Source organism: Pseudoliparis swirei, chromosome 13 (genome assembly GCF_029220125.1).
Source record: "Pseudoliparis swirei isolate HS2019 ecotype Mariana Trench chromosome 13, NWPU_hadal_v1, whole genome shotgun sequence".
NCBI classification, from domain to species: domain Eukaryota; kingdom Metazoa; phylum Chordata; class Actinopteri; order Perciformes; family Liparidae; genus Pseudoliparis; species Pseudoliparis swirei.
This window is the reverse complement of record NC_079400.1, coordinates 4,374,987-4,397,206: the sequence shown is the minus strand read 5'-3', so window position 1 is coordinate 4,397,206 and position 22,220 is coordinate 4,374,987. Positions and strand designations below refer to the sequence as shown.

General features: G+C 40.7%; 1 protein-coding gene across 1 annotated transcript in view; it reads left to right on the top strand.

Moving 5' to 3' along the window:
• The window catches only part of LOC130203474 (potassium voltage-gated channel subfamily H member 4-like), a 41,309-nt gene extending 24,005 nt beyond the window's left edge, over nt 1-17,304 (top strand). Inside the window, exons 6-17 of the mRNA XM_056429665.1 lie at nt 473-707; nt 1,023-1,180; nt 1,993-2,194; nt 4,172-4,366; nt 5,174-5,373; nt 5,641-5,890; nt 5,969-6,183; nt 10,522-10,560; nt 11,374-11,747; nt 13,343-13,434; nt 14,864-14,940; nt 15,632-17,304. Of these exons, the coding sequence (XP_056285640.1) occupies nt 473-707; nt 1,023-1,180; nt 1,993-2,194; nt 4,172-4,366; nt 5,174-5,373; nt 5,641-5,890; nt 5,969-6,183; nt 10,522-10,560; nt 11,374-11,747; nt 13,343-13,434; nt 14,864-14,940; nt 15,632-16,705 (3,111 nt within the window). The 3' untranslated portion in view covers nt 16,706-17,304. The remainder of the gene's footprint in view (nt 1-472; nt 708-1,022; nt 1,181-1,992; nt 2,195-4,171; nt 4,367-5,173; nt 5,374-5,640; nt 5,891-5,968; nt 6,184-10,521; nt 10,561-11,373; nt 11,748-13,342; nt 13,435-14,863; nt 14,941-15,631) is intronic.
• Nucleotides 17,305-22,220: the final 4,916 nt, after the last annotated feature.

Here is a 22,220-nt window from a genome sequence, read left to right as displayed (position 1 = left end):
TTGGTGGTCATAAGTTTCCCCTTCGTTGACCACGGTCCGATATATGTCAAGTTTGTGTTATTACTGCATGACCATTTGAAGGTTTTATCACTGTCTATATTCAGCTGTCATGAAGAGATAAGCAGCAGCATTACCATATCTGTTTCACTTGAACTGCATACCGTACTGAATCATCGATGTCAGATCACAAGAGAGGGTGTTGACATTTATATTGTCTGTTTCTGCAAAATCTTGGCACAGCAATGTCTATCTGATTACCATTTATTTTCACAGCACTCCACCTCATGACCATCTGGTTATCAAGTTATTCAATTATGCAGTTTCTCTGATGGGCTTGGCTGTTTTGTATATTTAACAATGTCAGCTTGGAAATCAAGAGGCTATCTGTGTGTCTACTGTATCCACATGTATGTATATGACAGTCTGTGTATTCTTACCAAGATGCGTTTGAAGTTCTACACTTCTCTTACAGGGCATGAAGCCGTCAATACCGGAGTACAAGGTGGCAGCAGTGCAGAAGTCTCGCTTCATTCTGCTCCACTACAGCGTCTCTAAAGCCCTGTGGGACTGGCTCATTCTGCTGGCCACCTTCTACGTGGCCGTCACGGTGCCCTACAACGTCAGCTTCACGCCGTACGATGACACCGTCACAGCTGCACGCTCCACCATTGTCAGCGACATCGTGGTGGAAATGCTCTTTATTATCGGTGAGTGTTAAACAGAAGACGTGGCGCCGTGGTTCTGCCCCGATCCACCCACTCTGCCACAGTGTGCTTGGCACATTCTGACACCAAGATGAAGATGAAGATGATCTGTCTTGCAAACTTGAATCATATTGATGCATAATAACAACGACTTGAATTTGTACACAAACTGAGCTTGTGATCTTTCATTTTTTCATCTTTTCTCACTGTATATAAAATATTTACCAAATGTATGACCTCTTCCACTTGATTGAATATGAATATGACAATACATCCCTGGGGGGGTTGAAATATTACCTTCAAACTTTGTATTTGCAGATATTATTTTGAACTTCCGCACCACCTATGTGAGCCAGTCAGGGCAGGTGGTGTACGAGGCGCGCTCCATTTGCATTCATTATGCCACCACCTGGTTCTTTGTGGACCTGGTGGCTGCCCTGCCCTTTGACCTGCTGTATGCCTTCAACATCACAGTGGTGAGTGCATATAAATACATAACCGATAATGTTTTAATCCCTAAAATGTTTAGTTTCTGAAACGCACTGACATGCATTTCACAAGACTGCTATTGTTGCCGTTTGCCTGCCTGTGTGACTGGTCTACGAATAGTGAATTTAACACAAGTTAAAAAAAATAAGCTGTGACATTCAGCTGTGTAAATGCTATATATGTACACTACCGTTCAAAAGTTTGGGGTCATCCAGACAATTCCGTGTCTTCCATGAAAACTCACTTTTATTTATCAAATGAATTGAAAATTTAATAGAAAATATAGTCAAGACATTGACAAGGTTAGAAATAATGATTAATATTTGAAGTATTAATTTTGTTCTTCAAACTTCAAGCTCAAAGGAAGGCCAGTTGTATAGTTTATATCACCAGCATAACTGTTTTCAGCTGTGCTAACATAATTGCACAAGGGTTTTCTAATCAGATATTAGTCTTCTAAGGCGATTAGCAAACACAATGTACCATTAGAACACTGGAGTGATAGTTGATGGAAATGGGCCTCTATACACCTCTGGAGATATTTCATTAGAAACCAGACGTTTCCACCTAGAATAGTCATTTACCACATTAACAATGTATAGTGTGTATTTTTGATTAATGTTATCTTTATTGAAAAAACAGTGCTTTTCTTTGAAAAATAAAGACATTTCTAAGCGACCCCAAACTTTTGAACGGTAGTGTACATTCACAATGCGTTTCCAGAACACAAAACCAAGGAATTCACTTCCTCTCTCCATTTCTCCGTCACCATGCCCACATACTTGCTTCTCCTCTGCAGACCTCCCTCGTCCACCTGCTGAAAACGGTCCGCCTGCTGCGCCTCCTTCGTCTGCTTCAGAAGCTGGATCGCTATTCGCAGTACAGCGCCATGGTGCTGACCTTGCTTATGTCCGTGTTTGCCCTGCTGGCACACTGGATGGCCTGCATCTGGTACATGATTGGACGTAAAGAGATAGAGACCAACGAGACCTGGGACATCGGTGAGTCTGATGAGGCCTCGCTGAGAGAAACCTGTTGATGAAGGTCAGATTTGGTGGTCCATCCAACAAGCGTGAGGGCATTAGACATCCTTTTTCTGTGACGGATAAATTAAGTAATAGTTAAGCAATAGAAGTAATAATTAATTTGACCATGCATCGTCCCCACTGGGCCTTCGACAGGCAATGCTGTCTCTCCTTTAGCAATACATAGTCGTTGTTTACCTCTTGGGGTGTCTGGCTCTGCTCAGTGGTGAAATGATGGCAAACACCAAACTCTGGGGCTCTAATGAGGACCGTCTGAAAACAGATAAAAAAACACGACTGGTAGGAACCAGCACAGTGATATGTCGTTTTTGTCACTGTTTGTAAATGCTTCAACATAGAGACCAAAGAAAAGCCATAATCACAAACCGACAGACTTCTCTAGTCTATGAATTAGCTGAGGACTATATAAGCGCCTGTCTTATTCTTTTTACACAATTGCCTGCGTAAGATCAAAGAGCATAACCACGTTTAGGTTTTTTCTTACCTCCAAAATGACTACAGTCGAGTTTAATCCTACAGTTTAACAGCAATATGCAATTTCGTTTTTTTTAAAGATTTATTTTTATTAACAAAAACATTTTACAGGATATTTATGGTGAAATAGCAAGCATTTACAGTTTGTGATACTGAAAATCGTATTTTACAAAAAGAAAATTCACAAATGTATAACCTTATAATAACACCACACAAAGGATGATGTTTTTTTTTAACATCATAAGATAAAAAACAAGGAGAAAACAAAACAAGACAATATGTCATTTCTTGATAGATAGATAGATAGATAGATAGATAGATATATACTTTATTAATATAAGGGGAAAATTTTTTGAGCCAGTAGCAGCAACACACAAGAATAAAAATAAAAACACAAATATAAGAAGGTAGTGATCTGGTGGCAGGGGTGAACTAAGAGAGAAACTGATAGCCAGCCTCAGGAATCTGCCGCCTGATGTGTCCCCCTGTGCTGTGTCAGGAGAGGCGAGAAGAGAGAGACTCCTCTCTGTCCCCTGGAGGAGGTGGGGAGGAGGGGGGTCGGGGTGTCCAATGTCCAATTCTTTTTTCAGTTCCCTCCCACCACCACCACCTCCAGGTGCAGGCAGCAGCAGATGATGCCAGCCTTCCTAACCAGTTTGTTGTTTGGGCGGGTGGTGTCACCGGCTCCGATGCTGCTCCCCCAGCAGACAATGGCAAAGTGCAGCACACTGGTCAACCATGCACAGCACTGGTCAACCATGAACAGCAGCACACGTGTCAGCCTCCTGACACACACAGACCCACACATACACTACCGTTCAAAAGTTTGGGGTCACTTAGAAATGTCTTTATTTTTCAAAGAAAAGCACTGTTTTTTCAATAAAGATAACATTAATCAAAAATACACACTATACATTGTTAATGTGGTAAATTACTATTCTAGGTGGAAACGTCTGGTTTCTAATGAAATATCTCCAGAGGTGTATAGAGGCCCATTTCCATCAACTATCACTCCAGTGTTCTAATGGTACATTGTGTTTGCTAATCGCCTTAGAAGACTAATATCTGATTAGAAAACCCTTGTGCAATTATGTTAGCACAGCTGAAAACAGTTATGCTGGTGATATAAGCTATACAACTGGCCTTCCTTTGAGCTTGAAGTTTGAAGAAGAAAATTAATACTTCAAATATTAATCATTATTTCGAACCTTGTCAATGTCTCGACTATATTTTCTATTCAATTTTCAATTCATTTGATAAATAAAAGTGAGTTTTCATGGAAGACACAAAATTGTCTGGATGACCCCAAACTTTTGAACGGTAGTGTACACTGTGCTTACAAGACCAGGCATTACCACACTGCCACCTCCGCCTGTCTCAGAGCGGACAGACGAAGCTCAGACACAATAACATAAACCATAAAACATTGCTTGGTCATGCTCTACCTACTCATTCAAGGGTGGCTTCACGAGCTGGGCAAACGTCTGGAGACACCCTACGTCAACAGCACGGTGGGCGGCCCGACGGTGCGGAGCTCCTACATCGCTGCCCTTTACTTTACCCTCAGCAGCCTGACCAGTGTGGGCTTCGGCAACGTCTGCGCCAACACCGACGCTGAGAAGATATTCTCCATCTGCACCATGCTCATCGGCGGTATGTCTGACACCGGGGTACATTCTCCCTCTGGCGTCTTGGCACGCCAGTGCTAGAGATTCAGCAGGAAGTGGGTTCAATGGTTTGGCTTGTCTTTAAACACAGCGTATTGTCGTCTGTATCCCAATAAACTGATTATTTTAGCTGACGGGGAAGTTATTGCTTCAACAATCTAGAAACAAATTATTGTGTGGCATTTAATTCTTTTAGAACAAGTGATAAACACAAAGCTGTAAATTACTCTGTTTCTTGTGTGTTGAGCAAATATCAAGTAAAGAGGGTAGATGATTAGGTAGTGATCAATATAAAAATATATATTTTATTATTTAACCCTCCTGTTACCTTCACATTTACTAACATATTTTACCCTCGGGGTCAATTTGACCGCAGCAATTAAAACCTCTAGAAAATTATTAGAATTAATATTGTTTCCCAAGTTTAAGTGTGAGGTACTTTATGTTTGTTTGTTGACTACCTAAATAGCCCTTTAAATATATAAAAAAGTTAATATTTCTTATAGGTTTGACACAGTGAAAAACAGCCTGGGGTCAAATTGACCCCAAAGAACACCGACATTAAACATTGAATGGGGTCAAATTGACCCTAAAGGTAACAGGAGGGTTAAAGCAGGAAAAGTATTTGAAAAGAGAGAACAGTAAAAGTCAATTTAAAAAGTGAATTCAACCCATTATAATTGTAATAGGCCAAAAGAAACCGCCTTCAGAGTACAATGTCAGATTGTAAGTATTCACCCTTCATATTGAAATGTATGTTTTTTCGTGCTATTTGTTTCCGGCGCCCGCACAGCGCTGATGCACGCCCTGGTCTTCGGTAACGTGACGGCCATCATTCAGCGGATGTACTCGCGGCGCTCTCTCTATCACACACGCATGACGGACCTGAAGGACTTCATCCGCGTCCACCGTCTGCCCCAGCAGATCAAGCAGCGCATGCTGGAGTACTTCCAAACAACATGGTCCGTCAACAACGGTATCGACGCCAACGAGGTAGGAGTCGCCGTCGTGTCACACTCCAGTACTAGCTGCTTGCTGTCTGCCCTCAAGAAATGTCTGGGTCATTTTTAGATGTGTTTTCCGCATCTACAATCCATTCACACCCCTTTGCAGCTGTAATTGTTCCCGAGCTTTCACGGCTTCTTGTACACCGACAATTCACAGCCTATTGAAATTCAAAAGAGGGTAACTGGTGGCAACAGTCTATTCCCTAAATACCGTCGAGTGTCGCACCTTATTACATCTGTCACACATCCTCAGCTCCTCCACGACTTCCCTGATGAGCTGCGGGCCGACATCGCCATGCATCTGAATAAGGACATCCTCCAGCTGCCGGTTTTTAAGGGGGCGAGTCGTGGCTGCCTGCGCTCGCTGTCTCTCCATATAAAAACCTCCTTCTGTGTCCCTGGGGAGTACCTCATCCGTCAGGGTGACGCGCTGCACGCCAACTACTTTGTCTGCTCCGGGTCCCTGGAGGTGCTGAAAGACAGCATGGTGCTGGCAATATTAGGTTTGCATTGTGGCGTGGACTGGTGGTTTCAGGTGATTATGTAGCGGAGCAAGACAGTGAATATTTATTTGATTTCAGGAAAAGGAGACCTGATTGGGTCTGATCTGCCTGGAACCGACCAGGTGATCAAATCCAACGCCGACGTGAAGGCGCTGACCTACTGTGACCTCCAGTATATCAATGTGCGCGGTCTGAGAGAGGTGCTCCAACTCTATCCTGAGTACTCCAGTGTGTTCACCTCTGACATCCACAACAACCTCACCTACAACCTGCGTGAGGGCAGCCAGGACGAGGTAGGAAATAATTCACTCCCAAACTGACATTCTTCATTCGGGTTCTCTTTTTTCTTTGGCTTTTTTAAAAATTCAATCCCTAATTTATAACTCTCAACAGGTTTTTTTAAGCCTTGAAAATTCAGAAATTCCACATCTAGTTATGGCATCCTTTCACCCACGCACACACACAAATACACATTGTTTGTTTGTTTGTTTGTGTATTTTTTTCAGTCAATCAAATCAAATATAAGACAATATTATTCAATATAATATACAAAAGAGAAAGACTGAAAAGGTATAGGTAGAAGCAAAAATGCTTATAAATTCCTATCCTAAATTAAAATCAGATAAATCAGAAAATGAATATAAAATAAAGAAAAAAAACAACAAAGAAAATAAAAAAGTAAATAAAAAACAATATATATATATACATATATATACATATATACATATACATACACATACACACACATATACATACATACATACATACACACACACACACACACACATACATATATACATATACATACACATACATATGCATACACACATACACACACACATACATACAGACATACTTCCACATACATATTCCATATAAATACGTTGATCTGATAGAATAAAGCAACAACGTACCAGACAACACATTTGTCGTCCCCCCCCCCCCTCCCCCACGGTGCCTTTGTCACTTTCCGTGACACTTGGTCTACCACAACGACTAAAGGGCTGTTGGTGGCTTGATTGTCACACCAATGACAATGTGTGGGTGCCACTGTCAGGCGGCCGTATCGCTTCCCTGTTGCCACCCCAAAGCAAAGCCGGATGACATTACAGCCAGACACTGACCTCCTCTCAGTGCTGCCTGTTACCCCCTAACAGTTATTTAAGACCGTCCTCCATCCATGGAGAAAATACACCTGTTGATGTGACTACACATGTAGCACATGCTTTCAGGCATTGTTATTTAATCTGCGTAAAGATGCATCTTGTAACACAGTAATTGAATAGTTTCATTAACTACAGAAACAGTCTGACAACGTTTAACGGCTGTTTCTCACTGCATTTTGTTTAACTGGACAAGCAAAGCAAGTTCATGCCAAGATGTCTTCGATGTGTGACTGATACAACAGACACAGTTGTTTTCCAGTGACATCCATATTGTCAATCTCAAGCATTTTGTACTTGTTTCATTCCTTTTTGGCTCCCTCAGACTTCTCCCATTGTGTGAAGGGTTTTCTTGCTCATTAGTCCATTAATTTCATTTTTTTTAAAGTCATTCAGTTTGGAATATGAAGAACAGGAAATCTGCACAGGCCAAGTTAATTAATGGACATCATTTTGTTCCTTTTTTAGGAGTGAAACTCCATTGATGAGGGTTTCAAAAAGATAATTATTCATTTTGAGGGGTTTCATCCCATAAAGATACATCACTGATACCATTTGGTGCCTTACAGAATCCGCGTATGGACTACAGAAAAACTTATTATTGGAGAAAAGTTACCGCAAGACAAAGAATGTATGTTGTGTGTAGAGCGGCCATGAGCATATGTACATTTTTTGAGTTCTTACAGTCTTTAATTATGATTCAAGCAGCCTTTTCTGTGGCATGGCTGATCACAAGCACTAGCTCTCTCACTCTGTCTCAGGCCATCTGCTCAAGCACAAAGCCGGGGCTCCGTCGCCCCCCATGACGAAGAAGTGATCAGCTAACTGCTCGAGCTGCCAGGATACACACACATACTCACACACCCACACACACACACACACACACAGTAGGATGGTCTCATCCACATCCTCTCGGTGGGTGGTTTGAGGTGGAATTGTTGTATGATGCGAGTCCACATTACACCCGAGAGAGAGATGCTTGAGAATTGTATTGTGACTGTTCAGCAACAGTCATCGTGAAATATTGCCAGATGAACAGATTGTAGGAATGCCTATTACAATAAAAGGTATCCAAAAGGGACTACTTTATCTTGTCAAAAAAGACTACCGGATGGAAAATTATTCAGTTTGAGGATATCCTCAAACTAAATTGCATCAACTCTATAATTGAATAGCTTGGACAAGCTATTCAATTATAGAGTTGGCAAAACAATTCCTCAATTAAATAATTTTCAATATTTTTTTTTAGAGTATGAAAGTGATGCAGACAAAAAGTGTGCAATGCTATAATTTATATATTCTGATGACAATATGAAAAGTGTCGCTCATAGTGAAAAAGCAATTATCACCTTGATCTTCATCTCCCCTTGTTGGCTTTATTGTGAGTTTCAGCTCAAAGTTTTGTTTACTGGTCTTCTACAAAAAAAATTATTCTCCCAAATTACATTTGTTTATGACCTATCACAAATATGTTTCTTATCATACATCCATAACTTAACTAGCATGCCGAGTATATTTATTTCAACCCGTGATGACTTCATGAACATTTTACAATGTCAATCACATGTTTAAAACTGTGAGCGTAATCCGGGAGAAAATAACTTTCCTCTGAAGCTGAAGTGAGAATTCAGTTTAGTTGTACAGGAATTAAATTTATTCGGCGACTCTCATGACTCTCACGGTGTTGTGCAGCAGCTGTTAGCACCTGCTCTAGCGGCTCAGCAGCTGACAGAGGTAATAATAACTCAATAGTGTTGTTTTGCCCAAGCAGGCAAAAAAAAGTTTGAAGGTCAGGTTGAATGATTTGGTATGGAATGATTGAAGATGGAGGGGCACGGCTTATGTCTTAAGGGAGGTGGATTTAGAGAGATATGGGATAACTGCTGTCCTCAGAAGAGTGGGAAGGTCATTACACCAACGGGGAACCAGCACTGAGTCCCACTTTAATGACCGTGTCGCCACAGGGGGAGTTAAGGCAGTAGTCATGGGCTGTGAAGAACAAGGTGGCCGGTCAGGAGTTATGATGAAGCCTCATGTGACAACAACAGTTGGACAAAGATGATCAAGGCGGCCACTGATAACCAGTCGTGGAAGTGAAAGGAGTTTGAAAAGCTAGAAGCATGTGTTCTCCATGTTGGATGGGTGGGCTGAAGGAGTTCATGACAAAAACAAATGTCTCAACCCTTGTGCCAGGTGTCATTTCAAGTGCATCCCTTCAGTACAATATAAAGCGTATCCAGCGCCCCCTCTCACTCTGAGATGCATCAGGATGAATTTAAGTAGGTCTGTTCTTTGCGTGAGCTGACACAAGCACTCTTGTGAGTGGCGGGAAGAAGTCCCTAAATGAATCCCCCACAAACCAATTTTCATATGTGGGACACTTGTGGCATCAGTATGTTCAATTAATGTCATTTGGCACCAATAATCCTAGCTGGCTAATTAGTCACTCCGTATTGCCCCAGGGTTTAGTCTTCGTCATGAAGAGGTTTCTACCTGCCTTGAATAGATTCGCAGATTTCCCCCCTCGGCCTTTCACATATCAAAAAGAGATGCAAAGTCTCACAACTAGAGTTGTATTTCTTCTTTACCCGCCTTTTAGTGCATATTATTTTAAAACTCAGGATTGTAATTCAATGAAGGATTCCGTGTCGTGTGTTTCCTCTGTGGATTGCCTTCGTGCATCAGAGAGCATTACGCGCACTATACGCGGGTAGCGCGATAGACTGTGGCCCGTGTTGTCACATTACGCCGTGTTGTCAGACGCACACTTTGCACACATGAGGGAAGACTTCACACTACCACAGCTTCATTTGTATCCAGCTGGTGATGATGCTAAATTGCTCGCAACGGTGCAAGACAATATTTCACCGGAATCCCTTCCCGCAATCGAGTGTAGAGAAAGGATGTTTTTTATTTATTATTATGCTTGTGCAGCAAAGGCTTCATCACTGACCATTGGGCATTTAGATAGCTCCAAAAGGGTGCCAGTGGATTAAACAGTCGATAACACATGTAAATGGTACACGGTAAATGCAAAGACATCAGCAACATGAATTAAATATTCCCTGAGGAAATGATGACCTCTACTTGCGCTACAGAAGCTGCCAATGATGTCACGCTTTAGTCCACTGATCAACAGGTGGTGGGAACACGGGGAGATTTGCTGCAGTGATAGATTTTAAGAACTTCAAAATCAGCTTTGCAAATATTTTGAGGAAGTGAATTCACTTTTGTTAGAGGTCAAGGATACACAGAATGCATTGTGACATGGAATTTAAACATATTTCTTTTTTTTTTGCTGATAAGAAAACTGCACGGGGCAACTTTCAATTCTTAATGTGTCATTACAAAGGTTCAGTTAAATGTTTGCAAGTTGGATCAAGAGGATGTAAAGATTAATATGTGTATATGTTTTGCTTGGGGCTGTGTTGTTTGTCATCTCTGTTGCTTTTCTTTTTGTTGCTGCAGGGCCTGAGCAGGTTTTCAAGGTCACCCAGGATTCCCCACGTGAGTTCAAACGAAATCTTCTTCCGGGGGTTAATATTCCTTTTTATGCCAGACAGTTGCCTAAACGTTTGAGTAATAATACATCCAGAAAAGCCTGTTTTTGAATAGTCAAAGGTCCATTTGTGTCAGGTTTAACTGCGTGTTTGGTTTTTCAAGGTAAAATCCCATGTTGTTCTGGGACACACAAGACTGTATTGCTAGTGGGGGGGGTTGTCAAGGACTTCCCTACAGGTTGAGACTCAATTGGGAACAGAGAGTAGCGGTTGAGTCCCTGGAGTCAGATCGCTAACTGGGTCCTAACAGCTCTCCTAATGGCAAACATTATGAGCTACTTTTCTCATTATGCTTATCGCCCCGCCTTATTTTCCTGAATATTAAAATACTGTTTACAGTGCTCACTTAAACATTAAAAGGTCCACTTAATGTCACACTAAATGTTTTCACTGTGAAGTGCACAGTTAGCCATGACTGGAGCATAATAGACCTGTATCAACAGCTGTATCTCATTAAAATCTAAATAATGCAATAATGGCCCTTTATCTGCTGCTTTCATAATTAAAAGGCTTATTATGTGCCGGATTACTCATGGAATGACTCGTGTATTGTGAGTGGCATTTTTCAATTGGTCAAGTTTCCTAACATGATTCCAAGATCTTTACTGAATTATAATTCAGTATTCATGGGTTTATTACCACAATATTTCCGAATTTGTTTTCATATCCTCAAACGTGATAAGAAACCATGCAGTTTTAGGGTCGGTGCATCGCAAGTGTACACTAATTCATGATGCTTGTTGTGTTCGCTGTTTTGCAGGAAGCCAGGCTCCCCTCTATTGTGGAAACTAAGGGGGATGACCTTGACGACTGCTTCCACCTCTCTCCGGCTACCCGCTCCCGTCACAACCTCCTGCTTCCCAACTTCAGCAGCCCCGTGCGCCGCACCTCTCTGGGAAACCTCCTGGGGGACGAGTTGCGGCAATTCAACGCCCTGCGCCGCTGCCGTTCACCAAACCTCAGCCGTGGCCTCCACGGGCAGAGCGTGTCCCCTCAGCCGCTGTCGAAAAGAGAGCACGGCTTCCCTAAAGCCACCTCGACTTCGGCCCAGGGGGAGCCGCGGGTCGAGAAAAAGCCTTCGAAGCTGCTCATCCCAACGCTCACCTGCTCCGGACCCCCAGATCTCAGTCCCAGGTATAGCCTGAAAGCTACTTTATGGTTTTCAGTTTTCAAAACACAAGAAAACTAGAACGGTCACTCGGTAGAGCGCATACCTTCGCATATCACAATATTGGGCATTGAATTATGAACATGTTGGCATTAGTTGCATGCCAATTGGATATAAATTGACTGTGCTATGGTAAAAAGAAGAGTTTGACCTTTTCATGACCTTGATCTTTGACCCGATCGATCCCAAAATCTGATCAAATGGTCGCCGGATAATAACCAATCATCCCACCAAATTTCATGCGATTCTGTTTAATACTTTTTGACTTATGCGAATAACACGCACGCACGCACGCACTCATACAAATACACGGCGATCAAAACATTACCTTCCGCATTTTCAATGCGAAGGTAACCAACAACAACTTATCAAAGTCTAAATGAAAATCCTTTTTTAAATATTGGTTGCTGGTTGACCGAAATAGAAAAAAATAGAAATATAATTATATTCTAATGTAAAGCAATAGAACAGAATAGAATGATAAAAGAAGTGCTAGATTTCAATTAACTAAGATGTCTTGTTTATTTTGACTCCACACTGTTTGTGTTTTGATTCAGTTTGATCAAACAGTTTGAGTCTGTGTTGGATTGCATTTCATTAAATTGAATGTATTCATATTTCTAATAATTACCTCCTTCAATAACACACTGTGGAGTATATGATATACTTTTTGAATGCACAATTATCGTACAGTAGATTTAACACACGGCACAGTGTCATCAACTAATTATAAGATTCACAAAGGCAGAATGTATCTTAAACAGTTGTATTCGATTACATTAAAGTGGGACAGGGATATTATATGGTTTCCTCTTTGAATCTCATTTCTTGAAATAAGTTAATGTGTGATTGGTTATCATCATATAATCTGTTATTGTCACATGAGTGCCAACACGCTAAAGTCATTCCTTCTTAAACACTGAGCTTTCCCTCCAGAGGCTGAAATTAATTCATTTTCAAGAATCCAAAATGTGCATCCCCTTAAAAACTATTTCACAGTGGTTTGCCTCATTAACAGCGCCACCCTAGCATGGGCCTTGATGCCTCTTTTTTATGTGTGTTTGTTATGGTCTAACCTGCCTGTGTCATAGACATCTCATTTTGTAGACCACGTTATACATATTCACCCTAGATATGCTCGACTTGGATCATCTGATATGATCAAAGTAAAGTGTTCATGGTAACAGACACTTAAAGTCACGTCAGAGGAACCGGCATTTTCCACTTTATGTAAATGGCTGTATTTGCATTCCACATTTCAACAGATGTCACTGCATCCCATTACCAGAGCACCTTATCCTCCTGCCCCGATCATCTGAATTCATAATGTATCCCTAAGTCATCCATTAAGTCCTAGATATGGGTAAGTGCTGGTTCAGAGAGCTCAGGTGTCCACCCCTTCAGACTGGGCTCTTCTCCTCATGTTCAAACCCACACGGTCCTCTGCCAGCAGCAGCTCCCATGCCACATTCCTTGGTCCTCTGCTGGCTCCAATGATAATTGAAAAAGCTCTACTGTTACATTAACTCCGGCTTCCCTTCTCTCCGCCCCTCCCTGCCAGGGTTGTAGACGGCATCGAAGACAATGGACGTGCGTTCCACTTCAACGTGGAGCACAGCAGGCCCAAAGCCAGCACAGGAGGCAGCACCCAAGGTAAGTCAAACCACCTCCAGCTGCGAGGGTCACCCGGGTGCCAGATGGCTGGAGGTAAACCCAAGAGTTCAAACGGTGGATGCAGCAATGTTGCCTTGACTCCTTCTGGGGGAAATATGAGAGCACAGAGGAATGAAATGACAGCCGGGAGTCCAGAGAGTCAGAGAACATGTTAAAGGACAACAGAGGTCAGAGCAGGGTTCAGATCATCTAACCTGAGCTTTCTAATGATGATCGCCATCAGTCTTGGATGAATATCAAATTCAGTTCATTTAAAGTCCAACTAATTTACTTTAGTTTAACGAGTGCTTTGGCAACACAGTAGCAATCAATGCAGAGTACAGCTCACTAATCATCTGGAAGTGTTTTTAAAAGCTGAGGTGTAGGTGGACCTCCTGGTTCGAGACGTTCTGTCACACAGCGCCTCCCAGAGGATTGTCCTGGATCCTGTTGAGCTTTTTTCTAGTTTTTGCCTCATTGATTCCACGTAATTGCTTCTGTGGTCTGTCTCCTGTCATACTGCTTATCTGTTAAGTCTTCACAAGCCTCTTTTAGATCCTAACATACTGCAGCAACACCAGGAAGTCGACACACTTTCTACAAATCTTTAGATCGGTGGTCTTCAACAGGGGGTCGGCGACCCCGAGGGGGTCCGTGGTGACACTGCAGGGGTGTCGTGACATTTTTAGTTCAATGAGACAGTTTTTCATATTCTTTTATATATTTTTTTACGCCACCATTTTTTCCCCACGAATTGAAATGTCTTCAAATACACATTAACATGAATCCGACATATTATAGCGAATATGTTATCTTTCATAAATACAAATATATACAAATAAAAACAAAAAACGTCATTTTGAATAACTTGTATGCATGATTATAATACTGATGAATGTAATACAGACAATGTTGATGTTGGTATCAGTTGACAAGTAATGTTTAGAAATGACAGTGGCACGCCATCAGCCACCCTCACTGTACTTTGCACATATTTAAAATAAAAACTCATATATAATTAATAATTAATATATTAACCGTTGTATTATTTGAATAGCGTTGTATTAAATGCATAATAACACGGTGTGTTAATTGTACTAGGCCCAGTTTAATATAAAACACAATGTTATATATAATGAGTCCCTGCTCCATCTCTCTATCAGTTTGGGGGCCCTTTAAATAACAGACAGAAGAGCAGAGATAACATCCTAGACAGATCTACAACATCATGTTTTAGCAAGTTGCATCATATTCAACTGCATTCATGTCTGTATACATGCAATATGTAGACATGCTGTATCTGGATTGTGTCATCCTCTGGAGAAAGTTTTTCATTTTCATAACGATAAACCCTCTGTGTGTGTGTGTGGGCGGGTTGTGTGCTACTGCATCAACTATTTATTGATTTTCTTTGTCCTGATATCTCTAGACTCCACACAGGAGTATGCTACCCTGCTGCTTGAGACAGAGGAGGTCAAAGAGAGCATCAGTCAACTCAACCAAAAGGTAAGTTATAACCTCAATTGACATTGACCAAAAACAACGTATCCTTCTCATCATCACATCGCTCATCTGTCTGTCAAGTATTTTGGAGACACTGAATATGAAATAGAGGAAGCATTCATTAATTCTTCATTAGAAAATACAACCTGTTGAAGATTGTTTAGAAATGAATGTGCTGACCTCTTCAGTGCAGACCTATAACAGTAATAGACTTTGCCTTGCATCTCAGTCTGCTCCTGCACTTTAATTTTTATGTAAATATTAAAGGTGCAGCGGGAGGATACAGATGGCCGATGTAGGTGCTTTCTGAAGTTAATATTAATTAATCAGCAGGGTGCTTCTGCAATGCGTGCTGACTGAACAAAAAACTGTTGGATATTGACCTCAATCTACTTCTCTGAACCCCTTTCCATCTTGTTTTGCTACTTTTCCCCCAGTTTTCTGTCTACTTTCTTCCCTTTTTGAAAGTTTGAGTCGCTTTGGATTTCACTGCTGTGTAAGAAATCCTTCCTTTAATAAAAGAGGGGATTCAAATAGTTCCTGGACAGGAATCCAATTTTGAACCTCAGAGAGAGAAACTGATAGTTGTCACATTGTGCTGAAGACTTAATTGGGCAGAACTGTGTTGTTGTTGTTTTTTGTGTACTTTGAAGCTGTACTGTGCTTTGTACTAAACTGTGCACTGTCTACGCAGATGGGCACATTAAACCAGGAAGTATCTAACCTCACCAAGGACCTGCACCACATGATGCACCTCCTTCAGGCGCACGTATCTGTGCAACACTACAAAGCCTCCCTCCCTTCATACCCGTATGGCATCCAAACGGGGTCCAGCCCTTCTACAGTCCTCAACACTGGCATGCCCTTCAATTTAGATCCAACCTTCCCCCCCAATAACGATCCCGGGATTCAGGAAGGCCACAGCCAACGAAGTGTTGCGCCTGGTGGCCATTGGAACTACAGCGGAGCCACTGAAACCCAAACAGAGAGGCGGCGCTGGCCTCGATCCTCGAGTCCGCCTGTCGTCTCCGGTCTGCCCCTCTCTGTAAACTCTGCATCCAGGTCAGGCCTGTGTCACAGCTCTGAGAGTATGACGACACGTCTGTGGACAAGACCGTCTCCTCTGAGCGCCAGCACGGGCTTCCAGGGTGGAAGTCCAGGCCTCGCACCTCATGCTGGGTATGGAGACTCTGACAGCAGGCATCTCAGTGCGAGCCCGACCACCATCAGCCAATCCCAGCCGACTTTGTGCCTGCAGCCTTCCAGTGATGGCGATGAACATTCTTGCCTTTCGTCCGGTGCGCCCACTGGTACGTCCACACACAGCCTGCTGGACTCGTCACCCAATTCACACCCCCAGCTCTCCCTGCCCTCTGAGTCGCATCTCAACTCATCACAAGCCTCGCACGAGGACATTTGTGTTCTGGTATCCGCGACAACATCCCATAATCTGATCAAGGACATCTCCCTCTTCCAAATCGAGGACCCGCGCCCCTCGGTCCACCCTGTTTCTGCATCTCCACCAATATTGCCAGGCCACCCTCATGGATCCTCCCTGGATTCGGCCTCACCGCAATCAGACGCTCTCGAGCCTGATCTTCCACTGGGTGACCCGTCTGCCGAAGAACACACCAGTCTGGAGTGTCTACTGGGCAATGGGAGCTCTATGGAGAGCAGGGACAGTGAAAGTGTATCATCGCGAAGGTCCAGCATTGGTGTTCAGACTCAGAGCACAGAGCAGTCGTGGTGTCTGGACCTCACAGATTGAACTGTTTTAAGAGTAGACTCACTGACTTCCTTATGGGAACACCAAGTATAGACATGCAACGACTTACAGTGTTAAAGAGACCCTGCTGGAGAATATCAATGTGTGCGGAATTTCCCCCTTTTCATTTCTGGGATCTCATATTTATCGAACTCCAATCAAATTTACACAATTTCTATGCAAAAGCATGTAATTTGTGCATTATCTTGGATTTACTGAAGTGTGTCTTTCAATAAAACAGTTGATTATACCTGTTACCTCCTTGCATGGGAAAGTTGTTTATTCTTTTTCCTAAGGAAAAGGTTTCCAAAATAATGTGTAAGCATTCTACATGACAACCTGTTGATTGTGATACACAGATACTGTATTTGTAAAGCTGACAGCTCAGAGTGTTTATGTTTTAATATGTAAAGGAACACAAAAATACATGATTCACCTTGCATATAGGGACTAGTGTTTGTGCATTATTGAAATAGATTGTTTATTGTTTTAAATGGAATGTTTTTCTCACGTTTTTGGACTATGAATATCTAATATCCAATCACTTCAAAGCAGTACACTGTACATCATTTATGATTTCAATAAAATTCCATTGAATAGTTCCATGTTTTATGCTTTCTTAACGTATCATTTGTGAGTTATTGCACGTTACTGTTACAGGGAGATGATGGGAAACACTGACTTGTTATGCTTTAATTTGTGTTTGATAGGTTATTGTTGTCCATGATTCTCAAAACCCAAAGTACTGTTACATACATGTACTATATTGGTTATGACATTTCATGTGGTGAGTTATTCAGTCATCCTCACCAAGGAAGGCAGACTAGTTGTAGTTTATAAATGCAATCATGTATAGTTGAGTGTTAATATCTGTAGCTGAAGGAAGTGTATATATATATATATATATGTGTATATATATAAATATATATATGTGTGAATGAAAGAGCTACAGAACCAGGAGGAACCCTAATTAATTGATAGTTAGTGCAATCAAACCTAAATTCAATAAACAAAGATGTAGTTTGAGAACTACAGGAGCCTTTATGTGTCACAGAACCTTGAAGGTATTTAAGGAAATATTTATATTTTGAGTTGCTGCCAAATATAAAATTAGTGAATTATTTTAATTTAATTAATTAACTCCCACTAGGATGTACAGACACCCAGTTACGACGGACGAAATTGTCAAAAAGTAGAAAGAAAATCTGGTAAAAACAGAGAAAAATAGAAAGTCACCAGTCGGCTTTAAAAGAGGAGAACAAGTATTTGCTGCTGCTGTTTTTCTCGTTAGTGGCTGTGAATCCAGGGAGTCTTTTGTAAACACTTTTTTGTCTGATCTGTCTTGCCTCCATCTGATTTAAAGTCCACTATTGTTCATGCTTGCTGAGATGGAGCTGCAACATCAGCATCATCAGCATTTCTGATCATATCTATAAAAAAAAAGTTTTAATTAAAGCTATATTTAGGAATGTTAACGCTATAATTCTATATTTTCAGCAGTTATAAATATTTTTCATCCAAGGTTTTCAGTACACAGATACACTCTTGATTTTGTTTTATGTCGGCTGGCTCAATTTCAACAGGTTATGTCAACAACACAGCGACCAATTCGGAAACAGACGCATTCAGTTATATCTTGTTCTTGTTACTATCTATTGGTTTAATGATATACTCTACCAAACAGTGCGTTTCCTGAAAGTCGATGGTGTAATAGTTTTTTCCCCGCATTCCCGGATTTGATAAGTCACTGTGGGAAAAACCCAGATGACAGTTTCAGAGGCAATAATACACTGTAACGACAAATTTCCCCTTGGGGATTAATAAAGTATATATCTATCTATCTATCTATAGTCCAAAGTAATGCAACAATTAATACAAAAGAGGATAAATAGGAAGCCAGGGTACAAGTCAACATCTGAGATAACTTCATGTTTTTAAATATTTGGATTATAAAGGTCCTCTTATTTTCAATTACAACCACATGATCCTCTCACACTTTTCCACCTCTTTTTATACAGACACTTGGGTGCTGCAGAGACGTGACATTGGGAAAATGTGAATACTGTGATTCTTGCTCTTCAGTATTGTTGGTTGTCAGCCTGAGTGAGTTAACTGGCACATCTGCGGTCTATTTCACCAAATAAAAATAATGCAGAATAGCACGATTTCCCTCTCATTTTCTCGTATATATGCAGTGATATGGTCTTTATAAATGGTTAAAATGGCAATGCAAAACTCAAAATGACTAAATCCAACACAAAAGTGATCAAAATACATATTCACAATTTGACTAATTGTTATACATGACATGGTGTTATCTCCCAATGACAATGGAGTAGTCTAAGAACGGGCAACACTACTTTTTTTTCTTCTTCTGGGTTTCATCATCATGTTGCCAAACCAGTTTACACAAGTTATATTTCCTCAGATTTTTCAAATGGCCAACACCAGCTGATGTGTCTTCAATTCAGGACTTTGACAAGAAAAATTAAAAAAATAGTCACACAAAGTCTGCCTCCTGGAAATGTTCTGGGGCTTTCCTCCACAAGTCTCACACTTTGTGCTAAACATATGTTATCAAACTACATTCTATGGTATATAATAATCCTCCAAGCTAACCCTTTCTTATATTTGACGATCGTTTCTCCTTTTTGTGTTGTGTGTTGTTGATATTATAATAAAATGAGGGCAACTATAATAAACAGGGCTCCTAAAAGTCACAATATGTTAAACAAAGATGATTTGCTGCTATTCAAACACACAATATTTTTTAAGCCTACCGTAGCAATGACTCTGAAAGACTTTTTTTTAATATGACTTTTTATTTTAAAACACATTAGTCGTGAGGTCATACTGGGGTTTGCAGCATTCACATCTGGTCTTGATATTTTAGAGTTAATGATTTGCATTGATTGCGCAACAATTCCTTATAAAAAGGAAGCATGTCTTCATAAAAAGGAAGCCAGCAGCCTTGCAGCACACATCCAGTAGGACCATTTAACAGGTGGGACATCTTTAAAGTTGTTTATATGTGCATGATAATTATAATATTTCATTTGATTTCTAAAACTTTCCCACTTTTTTTTATTCATGCAGGGATCTGTGTACACTTTACAGACACGTGAAAGAAAACATGAAGACTGTGATTCTTGCTCTTCTGGTATTGGTGGTTGTGAGCCAGGGTGAGTTAATGTACAAGAAACACAACACACCTGCAGTGTATTTCACCAACATAGCATGATAGCCACAAGCAGATGCAGCTGATTAATACCTGTAATCAATGTTTCCAGGGTGTCGGGTTTTGGGCTGACTTTTAGAACTGAAGGACAATTCTTTGTGGCAAAAGTCCAGCACTAGTTTTAAAACAAAGGTTGGACATGGTGCATGTGGTTTTCTTTGTCGTTTTCCAGGCGAAGCCTTGATATGTAACTGTGGAGGCACATCGAAGCCATGTGCAGCCCCTGTGGAGACCTGCTATGGATCAGGTCAAGTCTGTGCCAGCATCACCCTTCAGGCTGGACCCCGTAAGTACAGTCTGCCCCCTCTGTGCTGTTCAGCTAAAAAACAATAAGGAAAAATGACATTAGCTGGATCAGTTCAGAGTTATTACTTTAACTGAAAACTTGTACAAGTTGCCTTCTAATGCATGCATGTCTTTCTCCATGTCTTCACAGATGTCAGCTTCATCAAGGGATGCATGAAGGCAGAGGACTGCCGTAAGATGAGTAGTTCAGAGGTATCATTTGGCTTTTGCTGCACAAGGAATCAGTGTAACTGATAAATGTGCGAAAATGAATCACGCATTAATATTAATAATTATGTTCTATCTTTGGATGTGTTATGTCACATTGTTAAAATAAAAATCAGTCAGTTAAAACCTTTGGCCTTTTTCACTTTTTTTTCTTCAAACGGTATTTCAAAACGACTTCATTACAACTGGGAACACCAAGTATAGACATGCAACTACTTAGTGTTAGAGAGACCCTGCTGGAGAATGTCAATGTGTGCTGTATTTCACCCCTCTGAATTTCTTGGATCTAAATCTGAATTTCTGGGATCTAATATTTATCAAACTCCAATTAAATGTACACCATTTCTATGCAAAAGTATGTAATTTGTGCATTCTCTTGAATTGCCTTGAATAATTTCATCTCTCTATTTCAATAACATTTTTCTGAGACAAAAATGATATATTACAACAAGTATACACGGTAACCTCGTCATTGGTAATCACCCAGGTGACTATCATTTGGCTGATGAGACCTTTTTCAGATCAGATTGGTTTACGTCTCCTTAACACTCCTCTTAGCTCTTTTGCACCTTTTCTCTTTCCCATGGCACCATCTTCTGGTGGACGAGATGTGGTAGAGTGTGTATTTGACTTCATCGTGCAGTGACAATGTATTCATGATATTCCATTGAAAGGTGTTTTTAATATAAAACTGAAGTATTGAAGATACTGGTGTGTTGCAAGCTCCTGCAAATTCAGAATAACATCACAAACTATGAGCTGTTTCAGTTCATACAAATGACATTTACTCCAAACTAAATATATCATTTGATTGAACACTTTTCCATTTTGTTTTATTCTTACAGAGATCCTGTACACTGTACAGACAGGTTACAACATGAAGACTGTGATTATTGCTCTTCTGGTATTGGTGGTTGGGAGCCAGGGTACTAAAGGGTAAATTCATACGAGGAACAAACCTGCAATGCATTTCACTACAATAATGATATTCTCCTCAAAATCAGCCACAATAATCTGCAGCTGATTATTATTGGACATTAATATAATGTCTGGTTTGAAAGCTTTAGTACAATCTTTTGGGGTTTGATTGCAGACCATCATTTAAAATAAGTTTAGAGTCATTCGTTTAATACTTGCTGTAGTCGTCTCATTATACATCCTTTCTTTTTGTTCCTGTTTTCACAGATGTATTATATATCAGGAATTGCATGACAAAATCTTACTACACGATGCTGCTTAAATCGAAAGAACTGGCTTCATCTGCAACACTGATCGTTGTAACTGATGAATGTAGATGCAATAAATAAAATGAATCAAGCAACATATCTTCCAGTAATAATGATGTATTCTCATGTATTGTGCAATTTTGCATTGCCATAATAAAAGATAATTCAGTTGAAACTTTATCCTTTTAAAAACATTTTCTAATGGAGATTTTATGGTGGGCAAAATGATACGTAAATATAATCAGTGGTAGAAGAAGTTATTTAACATAATAGTGACAATACTAATGAAATATTCTTTTTAAATCAAGGTATACTTAAAGTACACAATGTGCATGTATATATTCCTGGATTCAAATAAATACTAAAACAAAAAAGTACAGCGCTTGAATGTATATACTCGTAGTGTTTGACGGTTTCTTTTCGCAGTGAGTTGGCTTCTTCTGGCTCTAATTCTGACGCCCACTATCCGGCAATTTCATTGGCTGTCAGGGTGCATCACATGACGGACGAAACCAGGAAGTATTTTGGTGACACAAGGCGG